A 27,493-nucleotide genomic window follows, 5' to 3' on the forward strand; every position below is an offset into this window, starting at 1 on the left:
TATTTCTACTAGACACCACAGGTTAACAAAAAGCTCACTGGTAGGAATGAATTTGCTTTCTTGAAGTTATTGGCCAGTCAGTTTTCATAGACCCCCCAACATATAGCCTATTGACAATGCTCTTGGATACACTCCAGAACTTTATGGTAAGACTCTATTGCAGAAGACATCATGTTCTTGAGTCACAGAACATGGGGAAATCAACTTGATACTCACCTAGAAGCCTCATCCCTACTGACTAGAATTTCCAATTCAGGGAAGTACTAGGCACAGTACTGGAGGAACAAAATAATCATTAACTTTACTTAGTTGTGAATGCCTGCAGGTAGAGTAACAACCTGTCTGACAACATGCTCACTGGTGCAGCAGTGGCATGAATGTTGTGGGGTTAACCATCCATTTTATGATTTGCTCTAAGGCCTGTATGAGTGGAAAGCTATACCTGTCACCATTCCTGAGACTGAAAACCTGTGAGTGGACTACTCGTATTTCCTACTTGAGAACCTCCTAATTTTATGTTGCCAAATACGAGTACAATTAAACTTATTATTATGTCCACAGGTCTTTCAACTCCAATCATAAAAATTTGCAAAGAAACAATAACACAAATTAGAAAATTAGAAGCAGCAAAAAACTGAGACTCTGGAAATTCCCAAAATTCCCCAGTGGACCTAGCATCCTGCTTTGTACCTCACTCACATTTTATATACTTCCTTGATGGTCTTCAGAGAATGGAATGAATCCAATATTATAATTCAATATATATATATATCAATTTAGTTTGGGAATTATACCTGTATGGACACCAGTTTGATTGGGTACTAAATTTCTAGGGCTGTCAATTGCTTCCCTTTTTTTTGAGAAAAATTGAACATCATCCATGCTCAAAGAAAACCAAGGTGAATAGAATATTCACACAAAGACACATGACAGGAAGGTGAAGAATACTAAGAAAAAGACATACTCTGTAAACCACGAAACATTAAAAAATAGACCATCTCATATTCAAAAGGGAGAGTAAAACTGATTCTCAATAGTAAAACTCCCTTCTTCAGAGAAGCATTCTAATTTCTATACAATTCTGATCTCCAGATCCCACAGAAAACTAAAACAGAAAGCTTTTATTTGGGTTGGTACTTCTTAAAACACAACTGTTTCAAACACAACCACCTATGTGATGACAGAGACTGTGTAATTTGATGGGTTCCATTTATATGAGATTATTCATTTTGTTTTTGAAGTGTTGCTTTTGAATTTAGACTAATCATCCCAACCTCAATAGAATTTCAAGTGTTAAATAACATAGTACACATGCATCAATGCCATCTATGCCCACTAGATTCTGGATATCAATATGTGTTCATCCTCACTGCTGAAAAGCTAAACACTTTAAATTTTCAGTCTCTTTAAAACAACAAAAATCTCTTCCTAATTTCAAAGCCTCTCAAAAATATCTAAAGTCTCTAAAATTCCAAAGTCTTTAAAAATTCAAAATATCCCAACAATGAGATCATACAAAATAAAAAAAAAATGAGTTACCTACCTTGTTATCCCAAGAGGGGAAAACTAGGTCATAAATACTTATAAAACAAAGTAAAATCAAATTCAAGAGTGTGAAAGATTCTCTGGTATACCAAGGGCCTTGGCATCTCCCTAACTCTTGCTCTCCCATCTGAGTACACATAGTGGTTCTGCTGTGCTTAAGCTACCTCCCTTGACACCTGCTGCTATTCTTGGTGTTATCTCATTGTACTCACATCTCAAAAATTCTGGGCTCCACATTGACCTGGGTTTTGTCTTCACCACAACCTTTCATAGCCTTTCACAGTGACAAGCCTCAGCTATTCCATATTACTCCTTCAGGTCTCCAAAACCAGTACCAACTGGGTGAGTCTTTCACATTACAGAGTTTGGTTGTCAGCACAAGGGACAGCCTTGTCCCCCTCTGGGCCATAGCTTCCACTTCTGTGTGCTGACAGTGAGAAGACACTTCCCAGGTTATACCTCAACAATGCCAGTCTCTTCTTAACCTCAGCCAATTTTTGAGTCCTTGCTGACTAGAATCATAGATTTGTAATTCAAAATATTGAGTGGCCTCAGTAGATTCTTTAAGTGACTCTCAATATTCCCTCTGAAATTTCCAAGCCAAGCCCTCATCATCTGCACTGCCCTCTGCATTATCATGTAAGTTACACAATAGTTCATTAATCTCTAAACACTTATTTGCTTTTATGTCCCAAAGTTACAAAGTTCTCTCATAATTCTTCCTAAAACACAGTTAGGTGTGTCACAATATTATCCCACAAACCCAGTACCAATTTCTGTCTTTGTTACAGGTTCTATTGCTGGGATAAAACACCATGACCAAAAACAACTTGGGAAGAAAGGTTTCATATAATTTTACACTTCCACATCACAGTACTTTACTGAAAGAAGTCAGAGCAGGAACTCAAGGCTGGAACCTCGAGGCTGGAACTGTAACAGAAGCCATCAGGAACAGTGATTTCTCACTTGATTCTCATAGTTTGCTCAGCAGTTAGGACCACCTGTACATGAGTGGCACTGCCCTCAATGAGTTAGACACTCACATAAATCATTAATCAAGAATATGCACTGAACACTTTCCTATAGGCAATTTTGACGTAAGCATTTTCTCAACTCCGGTATTTCAAATTTATCTTGTGTCAAGTTGAAAAAAAGCAACCAGAATATCTCCTTAGAAAGAGAAAATAGTTTAAATGTTGGATTTTATATATCAATAATAGTGTATGTTATTTCTTAGTATTTTATGTTTCTTGATAGTACCATAATAAGTAGCAACATGGAATATATTTTGTTCCAAATGTGCAAATGCACACATAGCTTCTTCATATGTATGTGAAAGAGCACACTCATCTGTGAATTTCATGAAACTGACAATATTTCTATAGATACAGCAGAATATTTCTCAATTACTAAATTAACAAGGTATAAACATCTGTAAAAAATTTAGAATGTTTGAGAAACATAAATGATACACCAAGAGAGATATCTTTACATATGGACTTGCCTGAAATCAACTTCTGAAATACTCTGTTCAAGTACACATTAAGAACTCTAAATGGGTACATGGAAAGTCTTTAAAATATTCTAAAAGTAGCCAAATAGAGATATATTTCTAATTAACTATCCCACAGCACCCTACATTTTCCTGAGAAAATTAAAAAACAAGTCAAGCAATCTAAAACTAAAGAAAACAAATAATGTTCAAGGTGACAGAAACTAACTCACTGTGGTTGAAATGTTGATGATATAAAAAATAGTGATAAGTATGTTTGTGGATGAATAAAAATAGATGTACTTGAATAACTGTGAATCTGTAGAGCTTTGTACTATGCATGACCATTGTTTCATATGCTGTACAATATAAGAATACTAGAGTGAATTTCCATGTCCTGATATATTTTCACCAAATACTATTTCACAGTAATTATTTGATGTCACTATCCAATTGTTTACCCAGTCATTCAACAAAGCCAACAAGTTCCTTCTTAGTCTCCAGCAAAGATAAATAGAGCCTTCTCCTCACTCTCCATATACTCATATTTATATAGAAAGCTATTTAATTATCTGCCATAATCAAAATGCACTTTTATTGACTCAGGCCCTGGTAAGGGTGGAATAAAGATCTCTACCATCTCTCCTAACAAAGCATCAGAACCTAGCTGCTGTGGCTTCACTGCTCTGAGAACAGCTGGCACCAGACCTGCTCTCTCCCCACTTCTCTGAAGAAGCAGCACTGATTTCCCCTTTGACCTTGTGGATTCCACAGAGCTCTCAACTCTACATAGCAGGCACATGACTCACCTTCTTTGAGATTTCTTCAGCAGTGTCCGGATTCTAGTTTGTCTGAAAGGAAAGGAATAGGGCTAATTTCATTTAAGTTAGAAGAAAAATCCCTAGGAGATTGGACAGGGGTGTTGCTATCTCTCAAATGCCGAGAACATGAAGTATTTTTAAAGATGGGAAGAATGACATTGGTCAGAGCCATTTCATGTCTCTTGAAGTTGAGCAATCTTGGATGCCTTGCATTCTCCTATTCCTGGGAGAGGAGGATTGCAAAAGTGAGGCCTCCTCCCAATGTTCTTAGCTTTCCATTTCCACAGCTAGCAAGATCGGATTGTCTCATAAGTGTATACTCTTCACTCACCATGAAAATCAAAGGTGTGCTGTTCTCAGTTGTTTCTCTTACATTTCTTCATAGGTGGATGTTCCAAACTTCACCCTTCATGTCCAACAGCCTTATCTGTGGGTCACTGAGAATCACATTCCTCTGAATAAAGGTAACATCTGAATAGGCAAGTGTGAGCTACCCAGACACTTCTCCCTCTTCTCTACTCAGGGTGCAGGTAGCAGGAGGGAAAATTCAGCAGGTGTCTGTTGCCACCAAGAACTGAATATGTTTCCTGGGTAGAAAAAGATATTTACTTCAGTTACTTTCGGTTTAATAATTTACTAAAGCCTGCAAGGTTCATGATGTCATTGTTTTTCTCTGCTAAGTAGTACACCATTGTGTATATATACCACATTAATCAGTTCTTCAATTCAGGGGCATCTAGGTTGTTTCCAGTTTCTGGCTATTACGAATAATGCTGCTATGAACATAGTTGAACATGTGTCTCTGTGGTATGATTGAGCATTGCTTGGGTATATACCCAAGAGTGGTATAACTGGGTCTTGAGGTAGATAGATTCCTAATTTTCTGAGAAACTGCCACACTGATTTGCAAAGTGGCTGTAAAAGTTTTCACTCCCACCAACAGTGGAGGAGTGTTCCCCTTGCTCCATATCCTATGCAACATAAGCTGTCTGCAGTGTTTTTGATCTTAACCATTCTGACAGGTGTAAGATGGTATCTCAGAGTTGTTTTGATTTGCATCTCCCTCATGACTAAGGATACTGAGCAATTCCTTAAATGATTTTGGCCATTTAAGATTCTTCAGAGGGATTCAATGAGCAAGTGCATCAAGATCATGATGGGGAAACGTGCAGAGATGCCAAACCAAACTTGTGAGAATTCATGAAACCTTGATTTATGGCTGTGGAGCCTGCATGAGACTGGGCCAGACCCTCTGCATTGCAAGAAATTTGTGTATCCTGATATGCTTCGGTAGGATCAGAATTCATCCCTGGTGCATGAATGGGCTTTTGGAGCCCACTACCTATGATGGGACACCTCTTGCAGTCTTGAGGCAGGGGGAAGGACTTGGATTTGCCTTAACTGGATGTGCCTCCCCATGGGAGGCCTTGCCTTCTTGTAGGAAGGAGTGGTGGGTCAGTTGGGAGGGGGAGGCTGGGTGCACAGGAGGAGGGAAGAGGGGGATCTTTGATTGGTGTGTAAAAATGAATTTTAAAAATGTTCTTTATAAAAAATAGAGAAAAAAGAGAATATACTAAAGAATTCTCTCAATCAATAATAGTTAATAGTTCTCCCAGGCACCCCTCCCCCAAAAATTCTGAGAAGAATTTCATCACACACTTGCAAATCTAATGAATGATTAATTGGAATTAACTGCCCTCTGGACAAAGGCTAAACAGCGTTCGTTTTGTGATTAAGTTAATGATTCCTTAGCATTTCTGCACTATGTATGGTATTTATGCATAAACCCAGTAGGTATAGTGGGCCTATGTAATAACACCATGGAAGCCTTGACAACTGTGGCAAAGTTCTTAGTTGTTAGTAACATCAGGGACCTGAAATATCCATTATTCTGATGTTTTTCTGTCAAGGAGAGTGAGGAATGTCTGATGTCTAATGTAATTTGAGACACAGAACAAACATTGCCAAGTAGTAGATGGTGGTAAGTTCACCCCAGTTGATCTGCAAACAAGATCATGTTCTTGGAGTGTTTTCATCCAGTGTGTTAGGGTCACATGCTTCACCTGGATGGGTACAGAGGCATAAGAGAAGGTTTTCAAAAGCTGATCTTTGTTAGCTCTTGTGCCCTCAGATTTTGACATAGAGAATGTAGCAGGAAGGCTGGTGCAGCTACAAATCATGCACTCTTATACTGCCATTTTCTTTCCAGTCTTGAGCATCAGGGCTCTATAGCTCTTGTGCAGACAGATCTATGCCATTCATACCCTTTGCCTTCCAACTCTTTCAACTCTTGAAGGCTTAGGAATTCAGCATTCACTTGGCCTAAAATTATAGCTTCATGGAGAGATTAGATTTTGGGAGTTTTCAGTCTTTGATAGCAGCCAGTGTTAACAATTCTAGGTTTAGGACACCTGAGAACCTTGGCTCCAAAAGCTCACCAGCCCTCAGGAAGTCTTCCTATGCCCCGAACTTAAAGTTTCTCTCCTCTAGCTCTCTACGCCTTTGATACTTCATCACCTTCTCCTCTTCTGCCATCCTGCTGTTTCTGGTTGAGACCACTGTCCTTATACTGTTTATCTGCCCCTCAGGAAGCCTGCAGCCTGGCCAGGTTCATCTTGCCCTCTGATATCTACATGTCACTGCTGCTCTGCTGCATGTGCCTTTGCTGTCATGCTGCCATTTCCCTGATTCCTTTTTTTTCTTTCCCTTTTTGGTACTTATTGGCTTTTAAAAATAATATTTCATACAGTAAAAGTCTTTTCCCTGCCCAACTCCTTCTAGATCCTTCCTATCTCCCTGCCTGCTCAACATCATCAAAATGCTCTCTCTCTCTTCTGTCTTACTCTCTCTGTCTCTCTTTCTGTCTTTCTGTTTGTCTGTCTGTCTGTCTGTCTCTCTGTGTCACAGAAACACACACTTGAAAATGTATGGTACAGAAAAACACACTGATAAAAAGATAGCATGATCAATATTTGGTGTTTGTCAAACTGGATGTCTGCATGGAGAAGAATGCAAGTAGATCTATACTTATCATCCTGCAAAAATTCAACCCCAAATGAATCAAAGACCTCAGCATAAATCCAGAATTCTTTCTCAGACTGTTTATTATTTCAAGGTTGCTGGGGTTTTTTGTTCATTTTGTAAAGTCCTACTTTGATGAGTATATTTATGAGCTCCAAAACTTTCCTGATAGAATATTTAGGATCTCTTATTTTTAAAACCATATCATCTATAATAAGGATAATTTTACTTCTTCCCTTTCTAATTGTGTCCTTTTTATTTCCTTCAGCTGTCATATTGCTCTAGATGAGACTTGATGTACTGTATTTGAATAGGTATGGAGAGAATAGACATCCTTGTCTTGTTATTAAATTAAGTGGGAATGCTTTGAGTTTCTGTCCTTTTATTTGATGTTGGCTATTGGCTTGCTGCAAATTGTCCTATTTTTCTGTGATATCTCTTGTTTCCTTGTCTTTCCAGACCTTCTCTCCTGAAGGGATGTTGGATTTTGTCCAAGGCCTTTTCTGAATATAATGAAATGATCAGGTGATTTTTACCTTTTAGTTTGTTCAAGTGGTGAAATATGTCTATTGATTTACATATGCTAAGTCATTCATATATCTCTGGGTTGAGGTCACTTGACCTTGGTCAATAATCTTTTTTATGTGTTTTTGGAGCGTGTTTCCAAGTATCATATTGAGAATTTTTTAACTGTGTTCACAAAATTTTTTGGTCAATAAATTTCCTTTCCCATTGACTCTTTCTGTGATCTTGATATTTGTGTAACAACAGATTCATAAAACAGATTAAGAGATGTTTTTTGATTTTCTACTTTGCAGAATTATTTGAGGAGCATTAATGGTAGCTTTTCTTTGGAGATCTGGTAATAGTCTGTACTGATATGACCCTGGGATTACTGGGGATTGGGAGTTTTTTAAATACTGTGTCTATTTTACTAGGGGTTATTGATCTATTTATATTGTTTTTTAAATCTTGATTTAAATTTGGAGGTTCATATATATCAAAGAATTCATCCATTTCTTTAGATTTTCCAGTTGGGTAGAATACAGACTTTTAAAGTACTTTCTTATGATTCTTTGAATTTCATCATTATCTGTTGTAATTCTTGCCTTCACAGCTCTAATTTAATTAATTTCTATCCACCCTCTATTTTTCTTAGGTTAATTTGGCTAAAGGTTTGTTAGTCTCTTTGATTTTTCTCAAAGAACTAACTCTTTATTTTAATGATGTTCTGTAATGGTTTTCTTGCTTCTATTTCATTGAGTTCAGCTCTGAGTGTTACTATTTCTTTCTGTCTACCCACTTTGAGTATTTATTCTTGATTTTTTTCTGAAGCTTTGAAATATATCATTAAATTATTAATATGATACCTTTCCAGTTTTTTGACGTAGATACTCAGTGCTATGCATTTGGCTTATAGAATTGCATTCATTGTTTCTCATAGATTTTGTTAAGTTGTATTTTTATTTTAATTATATTCTAAAAAGTGTTTAATTTCCTTCTTGATTTCTGTTTTGACCCAGTTTTCTTTCAGTAGATAGTTGTTTAGCTTCCATTAGTTTGTGTACTTCCTGTTGTTTTTATTGTTGATATCCAAATTTAATCAATGGTGGTCAGATTAGATGATGGGAGTTCCTTCAATTTTCCTATGTCTGATAAGACTTGCTTTGTATCCAGTATGTGGTGAATTGTGGAGAAAGTCCATGGGCTTCTGAGAAAAAAGTATATTGTTTATGTTTTGGTTGTGGTTGAAATGTTCTGTACTTATTTGTTAGGTACATTTGATTTAGAAGGTTATTATTCTCCACAGTTTATCTGTTATTTTCTTGTCTAGATGACCTATATTTTGATTAGAGTGGTGAATTGAAGTCACCCACTATCACAATGTTAAGCTGAATATATGATATTTTAGCTGAAGTAGTGTTTCTTTTATGAAATTGAATATCCTTATGCCTGGTGCATCAATGTTAAGAATGTAATACTTTTTTGTTGCTTTGTTTTCCTTTAAAGATTATGCAGTGCCCTTTTCTTTTACTTCTGATTAGTTTTGGCTCAAAGTCTGTTTTTATCAAATATTAAAAGAGTTACCATGTTCTGCTTGCTACTTGGTTCAATTTACTTAGAATGCTTTTTTCCATTTTCTACCCTAAATTGATGTCTGTCTTTGGTGGTGGAGTATGGTTCTTCAATGCAGCAGAAAGATAGATCCTGATTTCTAATCTAATCTGTTAGTCTGTGTCTTTTTATTAGAGGAATAGAGGCCATTAATATTGAAATCATTGTTGAAAAGTATTTATTAATTCTGTTATTTTGTTAGAATGGATTTTCCCAATTTTGATGAACTGTTCTAGGATTATTTATTCCTTGTGTCTTCTTTGGTGTATTGACTCCTCACATTGAAGTTTTTCTTGTAGTGTCTTCTATGGAGCTGAACTAGTATAGAGAAATTGTTAAAATGAGTTTTTATCATGAAATGTTTTCTTCTCTGTAGATGGTGATTGATATTTTTGCTGTGTATAGTAGTCTAGGATGACATCTGTGGTCTTTCAGTTTTAGGACATTTGCCTAGACCCCTTTTTTTCAGAGTTTCCTTTGGAAAGTCAGGTGTTATTCTAATAGGTCTGCCTTTATAGGTGACTTGGTCTTTTTACCTTGCAGCTATAATAGCCTTTCTGTCTTCTGTATATTTAATGTTTGAATTATTATATCTCACAGAGAGTTTCCTTTCTTGTCCTATTTGCTTCTAGTTCTGAATGCCTATATACCCTGATAAGCGTCTCTTTCCTTAGAGCAGCAATTTAGCTATGCCTTTGTTATAATATTTCCTATGTCTTTGACCTGGGTTTTTTCTTCATCCTCTATATCTCCTATTCATATGAATTTTCTTTGCCATAGTATCCCAGATTTCCTAGCTGTTTTGTGCCTGCATTCCTTTAGATTTAAGATTTTCTTTGACAGAGATATCCATTGCTTCTACCTTATATTCAAGACTTGAAATTTCCTCTTCTATTTCTTTTAATCTGTTGGTGAGGCATTTTCTTTGAATTTGACTTTCCAAATTTTTCATTTTGCATTTTGCTTCAGATTAGTTTTTCCTTAGTGATTCTATATTGGTGAAATTATTAAGGCCACTCCATGTAGTTAAAAGGGAGATTTATTTAATGGCATAACATACAAATGAAGGGATAGGTAGGTTGCAGGTTCTGGGAAAGACACAACGCAGTCCAGCGTTGTTCTCTGGAGAACTCTCCTCAGTCTACCTCTAGTGTCCAGCGTCCACGAAAGAAGAGAGTGTGGCGCATCCCGATCTCAGGTCTTCAGGGCCCTCCCTTCACCCCACCTTGTAGGCGTGATAGTTACCAAAGCCTCAATGGGGGTTGAAACTTCCAGACCAAAGCTGGAACGGCTACCCACTACAATTCTATTTCTTTGTTAATTTCATCTTTCATGTCTTGAATTGTCTTCCTTATTTAATCTAACTTGTAGTTGATTGTGTTAGCCCTATTAGCCCCACACTGGAATTATTTTTGAGCTTCTATAAGGATGTCCAGAGGGCAGTTTCTCCCAGCTCACACTGTGATGATAAGCTGCTTGCTGATAACAGCTAGAAAGGATTTCTGTAGACTAGACACAGAGTACATCACATACAAGTGAAATTTTCTATTTGCACCAATCATAGCAGTCTTCTTGTTAGGTGTTGAGGAAGTGCTCTGGGTCTAGCTAGATGGAAATGATTCCCAGTTCATGTACATTCCTCAAGCTTTATGACAGGAAAAAAAAGTATGATAGAAATTATTTGAAAAATATCACTGAATCTGCACCTTTGAGTGCTGAAGCCCTGAGCTAAATTTCATAGTTTACTCATGATATCTGTACAGTGTTCTAAGTAGCCAGAGTTGATATGAGGGTCATTGGCTAGCTGTGTGACTGGCAGTCTTTTTGCTCAAGGAAGTTCCAATTAAAAAGGAGAGCCCACAGTAGTTGGATGAGGTTTCTAGCACAACAATTAGGGTGTTTGGCCATCCCATCACCAGAGTAGGTCAGTTCGGGCTGTTAAAATAAATTAAAAAAAAAATAAAAAAAAATAAAAAAAAAAAAATAAAATAGAGATAATGAAAAAAAAAAAAAAAAAAAAAAAAAAAGGAGAGCCCAATACCCACTAATTAAGGAACCAAACTTCAGAGTCACCAAGCATGTTCCTAGTTCTTACTTTCTGGAATTGATAGCAACTGTAGTAGTTGGAGTTTTCCTGTCCCAGCTACTGCTCTGAAACAACCACTCAGAGACTTAATATTAACTATAAGTGCTCATCAGATAGCTCTGGCTTATTACTAATTCACTCTTACAACTGAAATGAACCCATTTTTTATTAATCTATGTGCTTCCCCAAGGCTCATTTACCTCCCATATGAACCTCCCATATTGCTTCTTCCGCATCTGGCACCTGACTCCTAACTTTGCCTTTTCTCTTCCCAGTGTCCTTAGTTTGGTTCTCCCACCTAACCTTGTATTGTGAGGCTATTAGCCAGTCATTTTTTTTTATTAAATCACTCACAGTGACATATATTCACAAAGTGTAAAGAGATATTAAACAAACTCCCTGCAAAAAGGAGGTTCTCTAACCAAGGCTGTGAGTAGCACCAAACTGTGGATATAAACATGGATATTTTAAAAGAAAACTGACAGTACGTTGTGAGGTTTGTAGCAAGCCTTTCTCTTTCCTTCCACCTAGCTCCCATATCAAGACACAGAGACATATTAATCATGACAGCATAGACTTTTTTTCAGCCAGCTTTTATAATTTATATTAAGCTACTTCTATTAATTACTTGCTGCCACATGGCTCATGGCTGTTACCTCATCTCCTACATGTCATTCTCTTTCTGTGTCTCCATGGGAGTCTGTTCTTCTTCCCAGCATCCTCTGTGCCCTGAAAATTCTGGCCAGACATCTCACCCTATTCTACCATTAAACCGTGAGCAAAAATAAACATGTTCTCTCTTCAGTTTCTTAGGTCAGGTATATTTTCCCATCAGTGACGGAAGTAAACAATACTCCAGCAAGGCTTCTCTGGGCACCCTAGCTAATTTCTTATTACCTTTATCATAGAGCTTCCTCATTTTGCTCTGTAGGTTTTCAGTAACATTTCGTTTTAGAATTGGAGCTGAGATTACTTACTGTTACAGATAGTATTCCTCACTCTTAAAACCCCACATTTGGGGATTCTTTGTCAAACAATGAAACTCTATAATACAGTCACATTTGCTCAGTGAAAAGGGTCTGAAGACTTGTCCTGTACTCAGCACACTAGTTTTGGAAACTGCACTCAAGGCTGAATTCAACTTTTCACCTGTGTGTTTTTAATGCCTTGGCTTTTCTGGGCAGGACACAGCCTGTTTGTTGTTGAACATGCTTTTGTCCTTAAACATCACACTTGAAGCCTGTATTCCGCAGTTTTATCTGCAGGTCACTAAATTTTTATTTTATAGCAACACTCAAATGTTTGAAAGATATTTCTGAGCAATCACTGCTTTACAGAAAAGGATTTTTTTTAAGTTTTGTATATAAAAGATTTAGATTAACAATTAGCAAAGTTATAGATATAAAACATGGACTTTAGATAACACAAAAATGTATAAAGAATATAGGAAACCACCATTTCCAAGAATTAAGAGCTTGCTTTTATAGATATGGTATTTCAACATGTCTTATATACATTTATTTTCTGGACTTGGGTCTTCTTTCTGTAAATAGTATCCTTGGCATCCAGGTTTTCAGAAGTATGGTTCTAGAGAGGTATTCATAACTGAATCAGGGTTGAATGACCTTCCTTCTGGCATTGATGACCTTAAGGAAGAAAATGATGAGATCAGATCCATTGTAATACAGATGGTTCTACAGTTCTCTCTACATTCCTGCTGACTAGTCACCATGAGTCACATCCCCTTTTCCACTCTGTCCTATCTCTTTAAATGCCTCTCTGTCCCTGGAGTCATCTTTCTTCCCTTGCTGGGGACTATGGAATTAACTGGTCAGCCCTACAGGCTTGAGTACAGGTGGAAGAGTGGGTGTGTCACAGAGCTACAGTGGAGAGGAAAGAGCTGTAGTCCCTGAGGTAAAGATTGAGGTGCAGAGTCACACAGCAGGCAGGTTGGGAGGAGGAAGACAAGGCTTTTACTGGTGCAGCTGCCATGGGAGCAGGTTTGGAACTTTGGCTGAGGGGCTGAGAAAGATGGTACTGTAAGTGCATATGTATGTGAATGAACAAGTGGTCCTTTCTACTTTTTCCGTTTACATTGTAATAGAGGCTTTAAAAAAACTGTAAAATGAATCCCACATGTGTGTATGTATGACAAAGATTGTGGATTTTTAGCACATTGTGGTCTGATTTGCCCAGGGCATCCTTGGGAACTTTCCATTTCTATTCATCGTCCTCTGCAACAGAAAGTATTTGAATGCTATAGGGGAAAACCCCAAGGTTCTTTGAGTTTTAGTCTCTGGTCCAGTACAAAAATCAGTGTTGTGTGATATTTTGTTTGTTTTCTGACAAATGAAGCTTTCATGGAGATCAGAGTGTGGAGCTTGTCACTTGTTAAATGTAGAGACCAGGCAGTGGTGGCACATATCTTTAATCTCAGACCTTGAGTGGAGGAAGCAGGAAGATCACCGAGTTCAAGGGCAGCTTAGGTTACAGGAGGTCAAAGAAGTCTAAAAGAGAAAGAAAGCCAGGTGTTGGTGGTGTATACTTTTAGTTCCAGCACTAGGCAGGTGGAGACAGGAATATAAGGCTATTGAGACAGAATCTCAGCCCCTTTCACTCTGAGGATTCATAGAGACAGGATCTCCCCATTCCCTCAGAGATTTCATAGATGTAAAAAGTCTCAGGTGGCTGGCTACTCTGCTTCTCTGATCTTTCAGGTTTTACCCTCGATATGTGAATCCAGGATTTTACTGTGAAGACTAAATAGGTTCATGCTTAAAATCAGGGAATCATAATTTGAAACAAACATCCTAATTAACCCAAGTCTTGCCTAATTATCTCTCTGCTTTGAGAAATGAGATAGTTTTTATCATTTAGCTAAACATATAACAACTTTGAGTCTTTCTGAATTTATTTCCTTTATATGATTTAAAAACTCTTACTTAAAAATTAATGGAAGCAAATTGACTTGTTAAATGGGCAAAGCTTAATTTTCCTCCACTTGTTGGATTTTGTATGTAATGCCAACAATCAAGTTTTACTAGAGTATTAAAATAATACATGATTCTTAGGAAGAATGGTATTTCCCAGAGCACACACCTGCATGTAACTGTGCTTTACAGACTTCAGCTGCCAAGTATCTTCTCTTGAGGTCAATTGAAAGCAGATGAGTTGAACTTTATTGCCTGGCTCACATTTGATACTTGTCAGTCGTCCAGAGACCACCACTTCCATTTTCCCAGTATTGTCTTCAATTCCATAGTAAATGAAGTCATTCCTCTCATTTTTCTGAGAAACAAGTTAACATTCACCTTTTAGGAAATATGTGAAAGATTGTCACATCTATGAGAAATAAAGAGTGTTAGCATAAACCTGTCCCTGACAAGGCAAATATGGCTCTTAGGTTCAGAATCATAGGTACATGGGTCAGTGTAATGGCACCATGGTAAGGGTGCTTTTTTGCAAGCCTGATTACCTGGGCTCAATTCCCAGGACTCATGGTAGAAGCAGAGAACTCATTCATGGAGCTTCTTCTGATTTCCACACTATTTTCATGGCTTTGTGTTTCTCTCAACCCTCATAGGCAAAATAAAGAAATAACTGAAAAAATAGTATCACAGGAACAGAAGAGGTGAAGATGTTTGGTAAACAAATCTTTTCTTGGAAATGACTCTTGAGGTTTTTATTGTGCCTAGCCCTTAATGACTGAGCCATCACTGCAGCCCTTGGAAGCCTTTCTTAAGTTTTCCTTACTTGAGGTCTTTATCTGCTGGGTGTCTTTAGACAGATGAGTATCTTCCTAAGTACTAGTTGTAACATATCAGAATAGATGAGATTTCTTGAGGATTCCAAGTAAGGGGTCAAAATTAAGAAAAAAAATTGACAAAACCCATTTAGTTATGTAGGTAAAGTTTTCCTGCCTGGCCCACACTCAGGACAAATCTCTCTCATCTGCCAGTCCCACAGCCGCTCAAACCCGACCAAGTAAACACAGAGACTTATATTGCCTACAAACTGTATGGGCATGGCAGGCTTCTTGCTAACTGTTCTTACAGCTTAAATTAATCCATTTCCATTAATCTATACCTTGACACATGGCTCGTGACTTACAGGCATCTTTACATGCTGTTTGTCATCATGGCGGCTGGCAGTGTCTCTCTGACTCAGCCTTCCACTTCCCAGCTTTATTCTCCTCCTTGTCCCGCCTACACTTCCTGCCTAGCCAACGGCCAATCAGTGTTTTATTTATTGACCAAACAGCAACACATTTGCCATACAGAACATCCCACAGCATAGTTACCATTGCAGCTTTCTTAGGTACATCCAGGAGACCTGAGAAGAAAAGGCTACTTGTGGCTCATTGTATGTCTGAGAAAGACTATTATAAGTCCCTTTTCATTTAATTTATTTTATTTTTTATTGAAAATAAAGTTATTTTCATACAACATGTTCTGATCATACTTCACCTCCCCTATTTCCTCTTAGGTAATCCTCACCTCCCTACCCTTTCAACTCCACACCTTTTTTCTCTCTCTTTTAAGAAAACAGTCAAATAAAGAAGAAAACCAATAAGAATAAGACAAAATGAACAAACTAACAGAAATAAAGAAGAAATATCATGAGAAACAAATAAACCGACATATAGACAGATAGGCACACAGCCAGCCAGACAGACAGACACACACACACAAACACACCTGCTATTTAAAGGATCACATTTTCTGAGTGCACATATCGATTCACTCTACTCCTTCCTTATCCATCAAAAGTAAATCTACAGAAATGTTTCTGGTGTTTTAGTTTGTGTCCCATGTAGTTTACTTATTAGTTGTATAACGAAATGTAGCAGCACAATAAAAACAGCATAGATAAAAGGAAAAAGCCATGACTGATTCATACACAATGACTTACAAAATCATACATTGAACAAGCAAGCATACTAATGAATTAGTACATCAGCACTTAAAGAAACATTCAAAAGTCATAGAATTCCTTAAATTTCTTCACTTTTATTGTGCCTATTATGAATTGTGAAATTAAACTAGATTGTTTAACTCCTCTTTCTCTCATTATTTAAAATAGTATTCACTCAGTCAAAAGATCTTGATAAAAAGTAAAGAATGTGATAATGAGAGCACATTAGAGAAATAATCCTGGCTTGTTGGACATGGCTTCATTCTTGGGCAGAATATTCTCTTTGCTTTTTTATTCTCATCATTTCAAACTGTGTGCAGGCTATGAGTTTGACTCTTTATTCACTACTGAGTTGGGCAAGGAAGCTATAAAAGAAATAGAATCTAAAAGGAAGGTGTAACAATAACTGAACAATGTCTGGGAATAGGATGACTATAGATGGATTGTCACAACCAGAAAAATGTCAAAGGTTATTGATGGAATCTTTCTAAAGAATTTTCCTTGTGGTACCTTGAGGGGAAGAATGATACGAGAGCATCTCAATCCCCAAAGTGAGGAAATCCTACTCATCTCTTTCTGATATGAAAGGGAATTACTTCCTGTGTTAAGTAAGTTGAGCAAATTCCAGTCCAAGTTAACCTTTAACATCTCAGATTGCAAAAGGCAATGTACAAATAATGCAATGGCTTACCTTAGTTACCACAAACTCTCCATTCACGTATGTTCCTTTTATTTGAGAGAAAAGATCCTTAATTTTAGGAGTTCCATTGGCTCTTCTCCTCAGTGTATTTGAGATAATCATTGTTCGCTTAACATTCACATCAGACACACAGGAAGCTCCATATATCTCCAGAAATCCACTGATGCCAAAATAATCTGATATGGCAATGATATTTTGTGGGATGAACTTGTTCTTTAGGGCTGTGTCAAAAACCTTCACTCTGAAGAATTCAGTCTCAGTAGCCACCGTGGCATGGAACATCCTTTTGTTATTGATCAAATCATAAGTAAATGGTTCTGTTACTTTCAACACCATCACTTCTTTGGGATTTTGATGGTGACCTATTACTTTAGAAGGCTCCTTTGGTACATTTCCCCACTTCAGTGTCTATATAAAACACACACAGGATAAACATACATAATTCAGACATATCATGAGGCACAATTCCACTGAGTTTAGAGGAGAACGTCTAAACAAAGATTGCCATACTATAACCTAAAAAAAGTAAGAAATGGATATTTATCTATATCACTCCCTAGTGATTCCAGTTAATACTAAACATACCCACCTGGTAGATAAAGGGATCATACTTGTAGTTCTGGGGAATGAACTCAAAGCCTTCAATGCTTTCGTTAAGTCCTCTATTGAGAGAGATTTGTCCTGATGGTGGGCCAGGCAGGACTGGAGAAAACTCCAGCTACAAATGGTGCCCAAGTGCTCAAGTTTCCACCTTAAACCTGAGAATATTTAATAAACAATTCTAAATGGAGCCAAAACCAGGTTCCTGCTTCATGTCTCATAAGGGCGACTAGACACTGCAACATGTGGGCTTGAGCTACTCTATGGTGGGTTCCCTACATATAGGCTTGACCTATTCCTGCCGAGTTACACAGAGGTGTCTGTGAGTTGTGCAACATGGTGTGTGGTGGATTTAGCCTTTGCTGGTACAAAAAAAGAGGTCTGGGCTACATTCTGCTTTGATAGAAGCATAAACCCACTGTGTCTGAGAGTTGATGGCTCCCAGACCCGGCAGTAAACATACCACCGCCATGTTGGGAACCTGAGGTGGGCAGAGCCACCAGCCAAAGCTGTTATTTTAGCCCTAGTAATGCTGCAATTTAAAGCAATAGTTATACAATAAGGCAGATTTAGTTGGGACAAGACTTTAAATGGTTTATAATGTATGTAAAAATGTATGTAGGCTTGAAAGAGAGAGAAAAAGGAATATATGCAGTTATGTAAACAAATAGTTTTTAAAAATAAAGTCTTTAAAGACACAGTAAAGGTAGTATAAAAAATAAGCCACGTAAAGATAGATATTACAGAGAGAATCTAGATTGTGTTGTCTTTGGGAATTTTAACTGCAGAAAAACATTTGATCACAAAAGCTGTTGAGTTAAGCCAATATGTATATTGTAGAGGTATCTTGACTTCAAAATTTGGATGTAAGGATATGTTGCTTTGGAAAAGAGGCTCTGCTTTGGTTTCCACAGAAAGCCAGAGGCTATGGATTTGTTCCAGATTAAGACACATCAGGTTTGACCAACCAAGACCCCCTGAAAGGTCTCTGATGACACCATGGCCCAGATGATCCAATATCCAGAATGGTTTCAAGGCAACTGGCTCAGACAATACAACCTCACGGACTACTCCATAATCCTAAATTTTCTTTATGTCCCAATAAGAATACAGCACCCCCATCCAGCAAGAAGTAGTATGAGAAGCTAGGCCTAAATTCCCAAATATACCAAGCTGGCTTTGGAGATGGAATTGGCTCATTCTTTCTCTAAACCCAACAATATTACTAAAACAAAAGGTTAAGAGATTCTTGTGTCCCATATCAGAAGAGCCCTCTGGTGTGGGACAGAGAAAAACCAATATTTTTATAAATGCAATCCCTTTCTAAAGAAAAAAAAGGGGACAGTATAGATAACGATAGGATAAAAGAGTAGATTGTTGAACCTACTTTTAAAGAGCAACAACTTGTTTGAAATGCTTTACATTGGTATAGATTTTAGTTTATTGATACAAATTTAAAGTAAATTTTGTTATACTGTATATATATTTCTACTCTCGTTTGAGGTATTATGTTTATGTAACTCATTTAGATTGTAATGGATAATTACAAAATAGATTAATAATTAGTCATGTATTATAATCATACTTGTAGCCATGTTAGTTAATTTTTCTAGGGTTAAATAGATATATTTCAGATAGACAGGTAATCCTCAAACACTTCAAAGACCTACAGAAAAAGGCATTTAAAATGTTTTAAAAATTTAGACTTTCTGGACAGTGAGACATGTCTGCTCTTGGCAGCACCGATTTACTTCAGAGAGGAGGGTAGGCATCGAAGACACTCTATATAGAGTTTATCTTCACCTTGGCAAAAATAGCCATTTGGGCAAGAAACTGATCTTGCCTGAACTGCTTGATCAACTGGACATGCAGGACCCATAGAAAGGTGACCACTGAACTTTGCTTGACAAAACAGTCCTTCAGGTTCCTGCTTCGCAGAGGAAACTGCCAGACATTCTACAGGACACAGAGAAAAGTAAATGAGAGACTCTAGGCCTGTGGGCTGAAGACAGATGCCCCAACTTTACAAAGGAACATTAGGTGACTATCCAGGCTGTAAGCTGTCTCTGTCTACTCTCGCAAGACTCTTGAAAGTTGCTTGTGTCCTTCTCCCATTTCTCAGGTAATATTATATCCTTCTGAGGTCTTTGATGTAGTTGAAGACTAGATAGTTATAATTTCCTTAGTTATGATAAGAGATAAGTTAGATATGAAACCTTAGACTCACATATATAGGAGAGACTACAAATAGACTAGATATTATAAATAGACCAGATATTGTAACTGTAATTCTTGCTTGATAATTGTTTTGTTATATGTAATTTTACTATGTGAAAGTTAAAACATTCCTTTTTGAAAAAAAAAAACAAAAGGGGAAGTGCTGTGGATATTACTCTGTGTAAAGAAAATGCTGATTGGCCAATAGCCAGGCAGGAAGTACAGGCGGGACAAGCAGAGAAGAGAATTCTGGGAACAGGAAGGCTTAGTGAGGAGACCCTGCCAGCCACTGCCATGACAAGCAACATGTAAAGATACCGGTAAGCCACAAGCCATGTGGCAACTTATAGACTAATAGATACGGGTTAATTTAAGATAGAAGAACTAGATAGCAAGAAGCCTGCCACAGCCATACAGTTTGTAAGCAATATAAGTCTCTGTGTGTTTACTTGGTTGGGTCGAAGCGGCTGCGAGACTGGCGGGTGAGAGATTTGTCCTGACTGTGGGTCAGGCAGGACTGGAGAAAACTCCAGCTACAAACTCTGTTTAAGACTATTTTGAAGATTTCAGTTACAAAACCTTGTCTAAAATGTCAGATCTTTGTGGTAAAAGGGGTTAGGTAGGCAGCCCCAGGAAAATGCCTTCAAAGATTGTTAACCAGAAAGCGTTCAGGCTAAAAGTTCTTCTTTTTGCATAATAGCAGGAATGGAGGAGAATTCTGGGACCAGAAAAAGTTGCTGAAGTCTTTTTACTTTGATCACCTTCCTCCTCAGTACACCACTCCTTTCAGAGCATCAAGAGAGCATTATGACTGTAGAGCTGAAAGAGGAAGCATGATGGCAGTCATGGCCAACCTGGGTACCAGCACAGGGAGGCAGCTAGTAGCACTTTCTGAAATCTGACTTGGAAACATACAGATTTCACCCTGTGGTGGGGTTGGGTTTAACTGATTCCTGATGGATGTGTTGTAACATTAGGAAGTACATTTCCCTTATAACTAGAGCAGCAGATTAGATGAGGGCATTGATTAGGAGATGAAAAAAAGTACATGATTAGGAGATTAGATGAACTTCTTTCAAGGTTGTGATCCTTGTAATTATATTAAGAAAGCATCAAAATGGGAACAGGAAGCCGTTTCCTTTGATGAGGAATGGCTGGGAGAGTTCAATGTATGCCTGGGAGGGTCTGAAGCTGACTCTCAGCAAAAGTGACCATTACAGATATACGGTATTTGGTTAGTGAATGGACATGGATAAAGACTTCCAAGCAGGGAAACAGCATGTGTCAGAACACCTGGTGAGAAGAGCATAGAATGGTGAAAGTAACCTTTTGTTGGGTCATCAGCAAAGGGAAAAGGGCATAGAAGAAACTAGGCAATGGGGATTGAGACAATACTGTGTTTATCCCTGTTTGTCTCCCCTATACTTTCTTCTGAACACTAAGTAGAAAGTTGGTTGGCATTATTAGAAATCATTTCAAAAATACTTACCACTTCAATACCAGGGAGGCTCTGATACATGATTAGATAACTTAATGAGCTATTTAATAATATGAGGAAAACCTTTGTAGTATTGGACCAGTGAGAAGTTTTTCCAAGGTTGTGGTGATCCCAGAGATATGCTTTGGGAAGGGCCAAGCATTAGGAATTGGAAAGTGGTACCTTGTTTGAGGAACTGCTGGATGGTGTTGGTATAGGCTTCTGAGGAGTCTGAAGACAACCTTCATCTTTTTGTGTGTTGCTTCCTGAAGGTTCTGGAAGCTGAGTCTGCTCCTGGGTAAGCTTCATTTTCTTACTACCTTCAGTTTTTATGGTTTCTTTTCTCATTTCCTGAAAGGACAATGTTTGCCTTTCCTTACTGATTTTCCCATGTGTTGGAAATTGAACCCCAAGCTTTGTACATGCTAAGTTGTGTTTTTCTATACAGTTTTATTCCCAGTTCTTAGTAATGTGTTTAGTATTAAATAAATAATAATTCAAGACCATAAGAATTTTTGTTTTATTATGGATTCTAATTATATTTGTGTAGTTATGCACACCTCATTCTTAGCAAATGGATTGTACAGTGTGATGGTTTGAATGAAAATGGTCCCCATAGGCTCCTACATTTTAATGCTTGGTCTCCAGGGTATGGCAGTATTAGGAGGTATGTTCTTGTTGGAGTAGGTGTGATTTGTTGGAGGAAGTGTGCCACTGAGGGGTTGGCCTTTAGTTTTCAGATGCTGAAGCCAAGCCCACTGTCACTCTCCTTTACAGCTGCCTATGGAGGTGTAGAATTCTCCACTACCTCTCCAGGACAATGTCTGCCTGAATGCTGCCATGCTTCCCACCATGACAATAATGGACTAACCCTCTGAATGTAAGCAAATCCTAGTAAATGTGTTTTTAAATAAGAGTTACAGTAGTCATGGCATCTCTTTAAAACAATAAAAACACAAGTAAGACATATAGAACTGTCTCATAGAGGAGTAGAAAAATTATATTTATCTCATCCTATCCCTGTGGCGTCCGAAGAGTATTAGGTGTAGAATTACAAAGTCCATATTTAGGTTTATTCTTTATAAAAGCCATATCCCAAAGCAACTGCTATTTCAGTAAATTGTCTTTAAAAAGCCACATGGTAATTTTTTGTTTGCATCCCTGGGGGTTATACTGCACGAGTTAGAGACATTGTATATCTGACACTAAATGAGTGACAGGTCCCTATGAATTTGTTGACTTAGATCCCTGTTCTCACTAGAGCCGTGGACTAGATAGATAGAGTACTGAATCTTCCTAAAGAGTTAAGAAAGGGAGGAACCTGGGGAGAAGCTTTTTGGTGGGAGACCAGCCACCTTACCTGTGCAGAGGGTTCGCTCTTGTCTGATTCATTGTCGGTGGAAAGAGATCGGGAACTACTGGGTTCTTCTTGCTTTCTTCTTTTCACTGCAGTTTTGTTTTTTCCTTCTTAACTGTAGGGATAAAGAAAACACAATAAATCCAGGGAAGTGGTTAAGATGGCTGAAGCTCATTCAGAATTATTTATTTTCTGTTTTTTAAATGAAATTGATAATTTATTCCATTTTTGTTAATAGTTTCACAGAAAGACAATGATTTCACGTTGCTTTTAACAAAACTTTAATCATTCAATTTTACCAATAAAGACTCAGAGCCAGATGTCGAGGCAACAACCTGCTAGCTCACAGAGGCAGAGAAAGCACCCATCTGACCCTCTTTTCTGTTGGTGTCCCATAAACCCCACTTCTTTTACCGTCTCAAACCAAAACCTACCAAACTCCAAGTCCCTCACTTCTACTTTCTGTGCTTCTCTCTAGCCATCCCCCCTGGTTACTCTCTATGTTGGATTCTTAATAACCCGATGCTCAGTTCTTACCAACTGGCTGCTCGCTCCACCTCTTGACCTACGGTTGACTTTGTTTAATCCAGTTTACAATATTCATACAGAATGCTCTTGGAATAAATCGGTGTGCCAGGCCTGAGCCCAAACCTAGAAACAGTTTTTTCCCCAGCAAATAATGCAATGTCGGGGTGCACAGTATGATCAAATATCCTCCAATAATTTCAAGAACTGTTGTGTCTCTACTTGTGTCTGTGTGTTTGCTATAGTCTGCTGTAGAGACTCTACCTGGCCAGAAGGCCACCGGTGGAACCAAGTCACATACAGACATTGGATTTTGACTTCTATATTGGGGATATATATTTATATGGAACTCATGATATTCTTAATCTGCAGGTCTCCTTTTCTGGGCCTCCTTATGCTAAATTCACATGTCAGAGTTGTATACCAGTATGTCCAATATTGTTTAAACCCATAGACTTTATAAAGAGATACTTCACATCTCTAAAATGAGGGCTTCTACTTAAATGTTATATCACATTTTTTTTAACCAGAAAAGGTATTGATGAATGGGTAAGATTGTAATTTAGTATTAAATTTACTCTTGTTAAATGCTTTAAATAATTTTCTCATTTTTATTTTATTATTTTCTAGTTTTTCTATAATATTTGGATGTTCTAACCTATCTCAACAACTGCTTTTTATTTTTTTTACCTCCAATGCAAAAAAATGACGAACCTGAAATATATCAAGTTTCTTTGTAAGAAAGGGTCTCTTGAAATCATCAACTTGTTGACATCTGAAATGCTTCAACCCCCATAGTTTCTAAAGCACACACTGGGAAAGGAACGTATCAGCTCTGATCTCTGCAGGGAACCAGAAAGTTTGGGGAGGCTGGAAAAGGGATGAATGTCCAGGATGCTCCCATGTTACCTTTTGCTCTCTCTGTTCTAAGCCTTTCAGCAAGGTCTTCAAGTTCTTCAATGCTTTCACACACATTTATGAACACGTCCAGTCCAGCATCTTTTGGGAATGTGTCCTCCATCAGGTCAGCTATCTGAATTCTGTCATAATCATCTTGCATCTTTTTTGTTAGCTTTAGTTCTTTTCTTAGTAAGGACTTGATTTTCCTAAACTGGTAGTCATCCACAGCCACGTCCTCTAATCCTTGTTGAAGAACAATTGTCTTGTATTCACTCATTATCTCTACAATTATGGACGATCCTAAAAGATGAAAATGGACATAGGATTACAGACATACACAGACAATTCCAACACAAGGTTATTCTTGTGTGAGTGAATGACCCCAATTGCATGTAAGAGAAAAGCAGAGTTAAATACAAGCTGTGGCATTGTGCAGATTGGATGTAGAACTTCTGTACTAATAAACAAGTGTAGGATATTCTTCCCCATAAGGCATCTTAGGTGACTTAGACCAGTGGCAGTTGTGGTTGAAGAAAAGTGTTAGAATCACTAATTGTTGCAGTGTTTAGAGTATGGGCTATGAGTGTTAATATCGTGGATCCTTTTTCCATTCTTATTTGGCTCTGGAGCCTGTCTCTGGATATCTGCCTGTGGGTTTCTGATTTTTCCCATTCTAAAGTGACGTATATGCAAATGGACTGCATCCTATTACTGTGTACCTAGATACAATGACAGAAGTAAGATGACCACGCTGAGTCACTGACTATTGTCCACTCGGCTTTGCCTCAAACACCTCTCATTAGCATCCTGTCTCTCCCAGACTTGGATTGTGGTCTACCAACAAGTCATGTAAAAATCCTCTCCAGATCTTTTAATAGTGTTCTAACCTATTAAAAATATTCCTTTGTCATAAAATATATTGAACATTCTTCAGTAAGCTGCACCCTGCCATTTATATTTATTCCTGAGATCATATGCTTTAAAATATATAAAACATACTCCTAAAATAAAGGTTTATGGTATGTCTAATGTCTTTTTCATTGCTTGGCAAGCCATTCTCACATTTCTTTCTCTATCTACTTTTCATAAACTTTGAAAACTTAAGAGTTAAATGAGGTGTGTGATGGGAGGGAAGGAGAGTGGAAGAAATAGAGAGAGGAGTAACTAACAGTAATTATGTTTCCAAAACAAATATAGAAACCTATTGCTGTAGAAGCTGACGAAAATATTATGTATATATATGCATATATATTCTATTTGTCTATCATCTATCTTCTCTCTTTCTTGCTATCTAAAAACTATCTTTCTATCTAACTCATTTATCTATCTATGTATCTATCTATCATTGTATCTATCTTTCATCTATCAATCTAAATATCTATCTTTCTAGAATTTACACATTACTCTATAATGCAGCAGGTATGTTGCTACTAGATACCACAGGTTAACAAAAATCACAGTGGTAGGAATGAATTTACTCTCTTGATGTTATTGGCCAGTCAGTTCTCATAGACCCCCCAACATATAGCCTATTGACAATGCTTTTGGGTACACTCCAGTACTTTATGGTAAGATTCTATTGCAGAAGACATCGCATTCTTGAGTTACAGAACATGGAGAATTCAACTTGACACTCACCTGGAAGCCTCATCCCTACTGACTAGATTTTCCAATTCTGGAGAGGACTAGGCACAGTACTGGAGTAACAAAATAGTCATTAACTTTACTCAGTTGTGGATCCTTGCAGGTAGAGCAACAACCAGTCTGGCAAAACATGCTCACTGGTGCAAGAGTGGCATGAATGTTGTGGGATTAACCATCCATTTCATGATTTGATCTAAGGCCTGTGTGAGTGGAAACCCATACCTGACACCATTACTGAGACTGAAAATCTGCGACTAGACTACTCATTGTCTCTAGTGGAGAACCTATTTATTTTACACTGCTAAATAAAAATAGAATTAAACTTATTATTAAGCCAATAAGTCTTTCAACTCTCATCAGAGACATTTGTAAGGAATAAATAACAAAAATTAGAAAATAAAAAGCAAGAAAAAAAATTGGCTTTCTGGAAATTCCCAAAATTCCCCAATGGACAGAGTGTTCTGTTCTGTAGATTATTCACATTTTATATACTTCTGTGATAATCTTCAGAGAATGGAATGAGTTCAATATTCTAATTCTCTTTATGGTATTTTAGTTTGGGAATCATGCCTGTAAGAACCTCAGTTTAATTGGATATTAAATTTCTAGGGCTTTTAATTTCTTCCCATTTTTGGATGAAAAAATGAACATCCTCCATGCTCAAAGAAATCCAAGGCTGAACAGAATATCCACACAAGGCACATGACAGGGAAGACAAAGAGTATTAGGAAAAGGACATACTCTGTAAGCCATAAGACATTAAAAAAAATAGATCACCTACATATTTAAGAAGGAGAGTAAAGCTGATTCTCAACAATGAAACTCCTTTCTTCAGAGCAGCATTCCAATTTCCATACAATACTGATATCCAGATCCCAGGGACAATTGAAATAGAAAACTTTTATTTGAGTTGATACTTGTGAAAACACAACTATTTCAAATACAACCAGATATGTGATGACAAAGACAATGTGTAATTTTTATGGGTTCTTTTTATTTGAGAACATCCATTTTGTTTTTGAAGTGTTACTGCTTTTGAATTTGGACTAATCATCTCAACATCAGTAGAATTTTCAGTTTATACACCCTAGTATACCTGCATCAATGCCAATCTATGCCCAATAGATTCTGCATATCAGTATGTGTTCATCCTCACTGCTACAAAGCTAAGAACTTTAAATGTACAGTGTCTTTAAAACACCTAAAGTCTCTTTAAATTTCAAAGATTCTCAAAATATCCCAAGTCTCTCTAAAATTCTAATGTCTTTAAAAATTCAAAGTATCTCAACTGTGAGCTCCTACCAAAAAAAAATGTCCCCTACCTCATTATTTCAAGAGGGGAAAACCAGGTCATAATTTCATTCAAATCAAAGCAAAATCAAAATTCCACAGTGTAAAAAGATTCTCTGGTCTCCAAAGGGCCTTGGCAGCTCCATTTCTCCTGCTCTTCCATCCAAGCACACACAGTGCTTCTCCTGTGCTTAGGCTACTGCTCTCCACACCTGCTGCTATCCTTGGTGTCATCCCGTGGTACTGACATCTCAAAAAGGCTGGGGTCCCTATACATCTGGTTAGTATCTTCACCAATGGTCTTTCATTGTCTTTCACAGTGACAAGCCTCAGCTATTCCCTACGATCCATTCATACCTCCAAAACCAGTACCACCTGAGCGAGACTTTCACATTACAAAGTTTGGTTGTCAGCACAAGGTATAGCTTTGTTCCCCTCTTGTCCACAACTTTAAATTCTTTGTGCTGACTGGCAGTGAGAAGACCCTTCCCAGATTATAACTCAATAATACTGTTTTCTTCTTATTCATGGCCAATTCTTCAGTCCCAGTTGACCAGAATCACAAATTTGTAATTCAAAATATTGAGTGGCCTCAGTAGATTCTTGAGGAGACTCTCTACCTTCCCTCTTAAATTTCCAAGCAAGGCCTCCGTCATCCGCACTGCCTTCTGTATTATCTTGTAAATTCTCACAATAGTTCATTAATCTCTAAACATCAATTGCAACTTTTATGTCTCAAAGTTACAAAGTTCTTTTATAGTACTTCCTATGTGTCATAATAATATCCTA

The 27,493-nt window shown here is 37.6% G+C and overlaps 1 protein-coding gene across 1 annotated transcript in view; it reads right to left on the minus strand.

The window, feature by feature from the left end:
• Window positions 1–12,653: 12,653 nt before the first annotated feature.
• The window catches only part of LOC128109329 (uncharacterized), a 37,966-nt gene continuing 23,126 nt past the window's right edge, over window positions 12,654–27,493 (minus strand). The window contains exons 8-13 of the mRNA XM_052736523.1: window positions 27,325–27,412; window positions 23,780–24,070; window positions 22,349–22,434; window positions 16,686–17,102; window positions 14,178–14,368; window positions 12,654–12,726 (exon numbers count right to left, since the gene is read on the minus strand). Of these exons, the coding sequence (XP_052592483.1) occupies window positions 12,654–12,726; window positions 14,178–14,368; window positions 16,686–17,102; window positions 22,349–22,434; window positions 23,780–24,070; window positions 27,325–27,412 (1,146 nt within the window). The remainder of the gene's footprint in view (window positions 12,727–14,177; window positions 14,369–16,685; window positions 17,103–22,348; window positions 22,435–23,779; window positions 24,071–27,324; window positions 27,413–27,493) is intronic.

Source organism: Peromyscus californicus, unplaced genomic scaffold (genome assembly GCF_007827085.1).
Source record: "Peromyscus californicus insignis strain IS unplaced genomic scaffold, ASM782708v3 Scaffold_14__1_contigs__length_90479793_seg_2, whole genome shotgun sequence".
In the NCBI taxonomy this organism is placed as follows: Eukaryota; Metazoa; Chordata; class Mammalia; order Rodentia; family Cricetidae; genus Peromyscus; species Peromyscus californicus.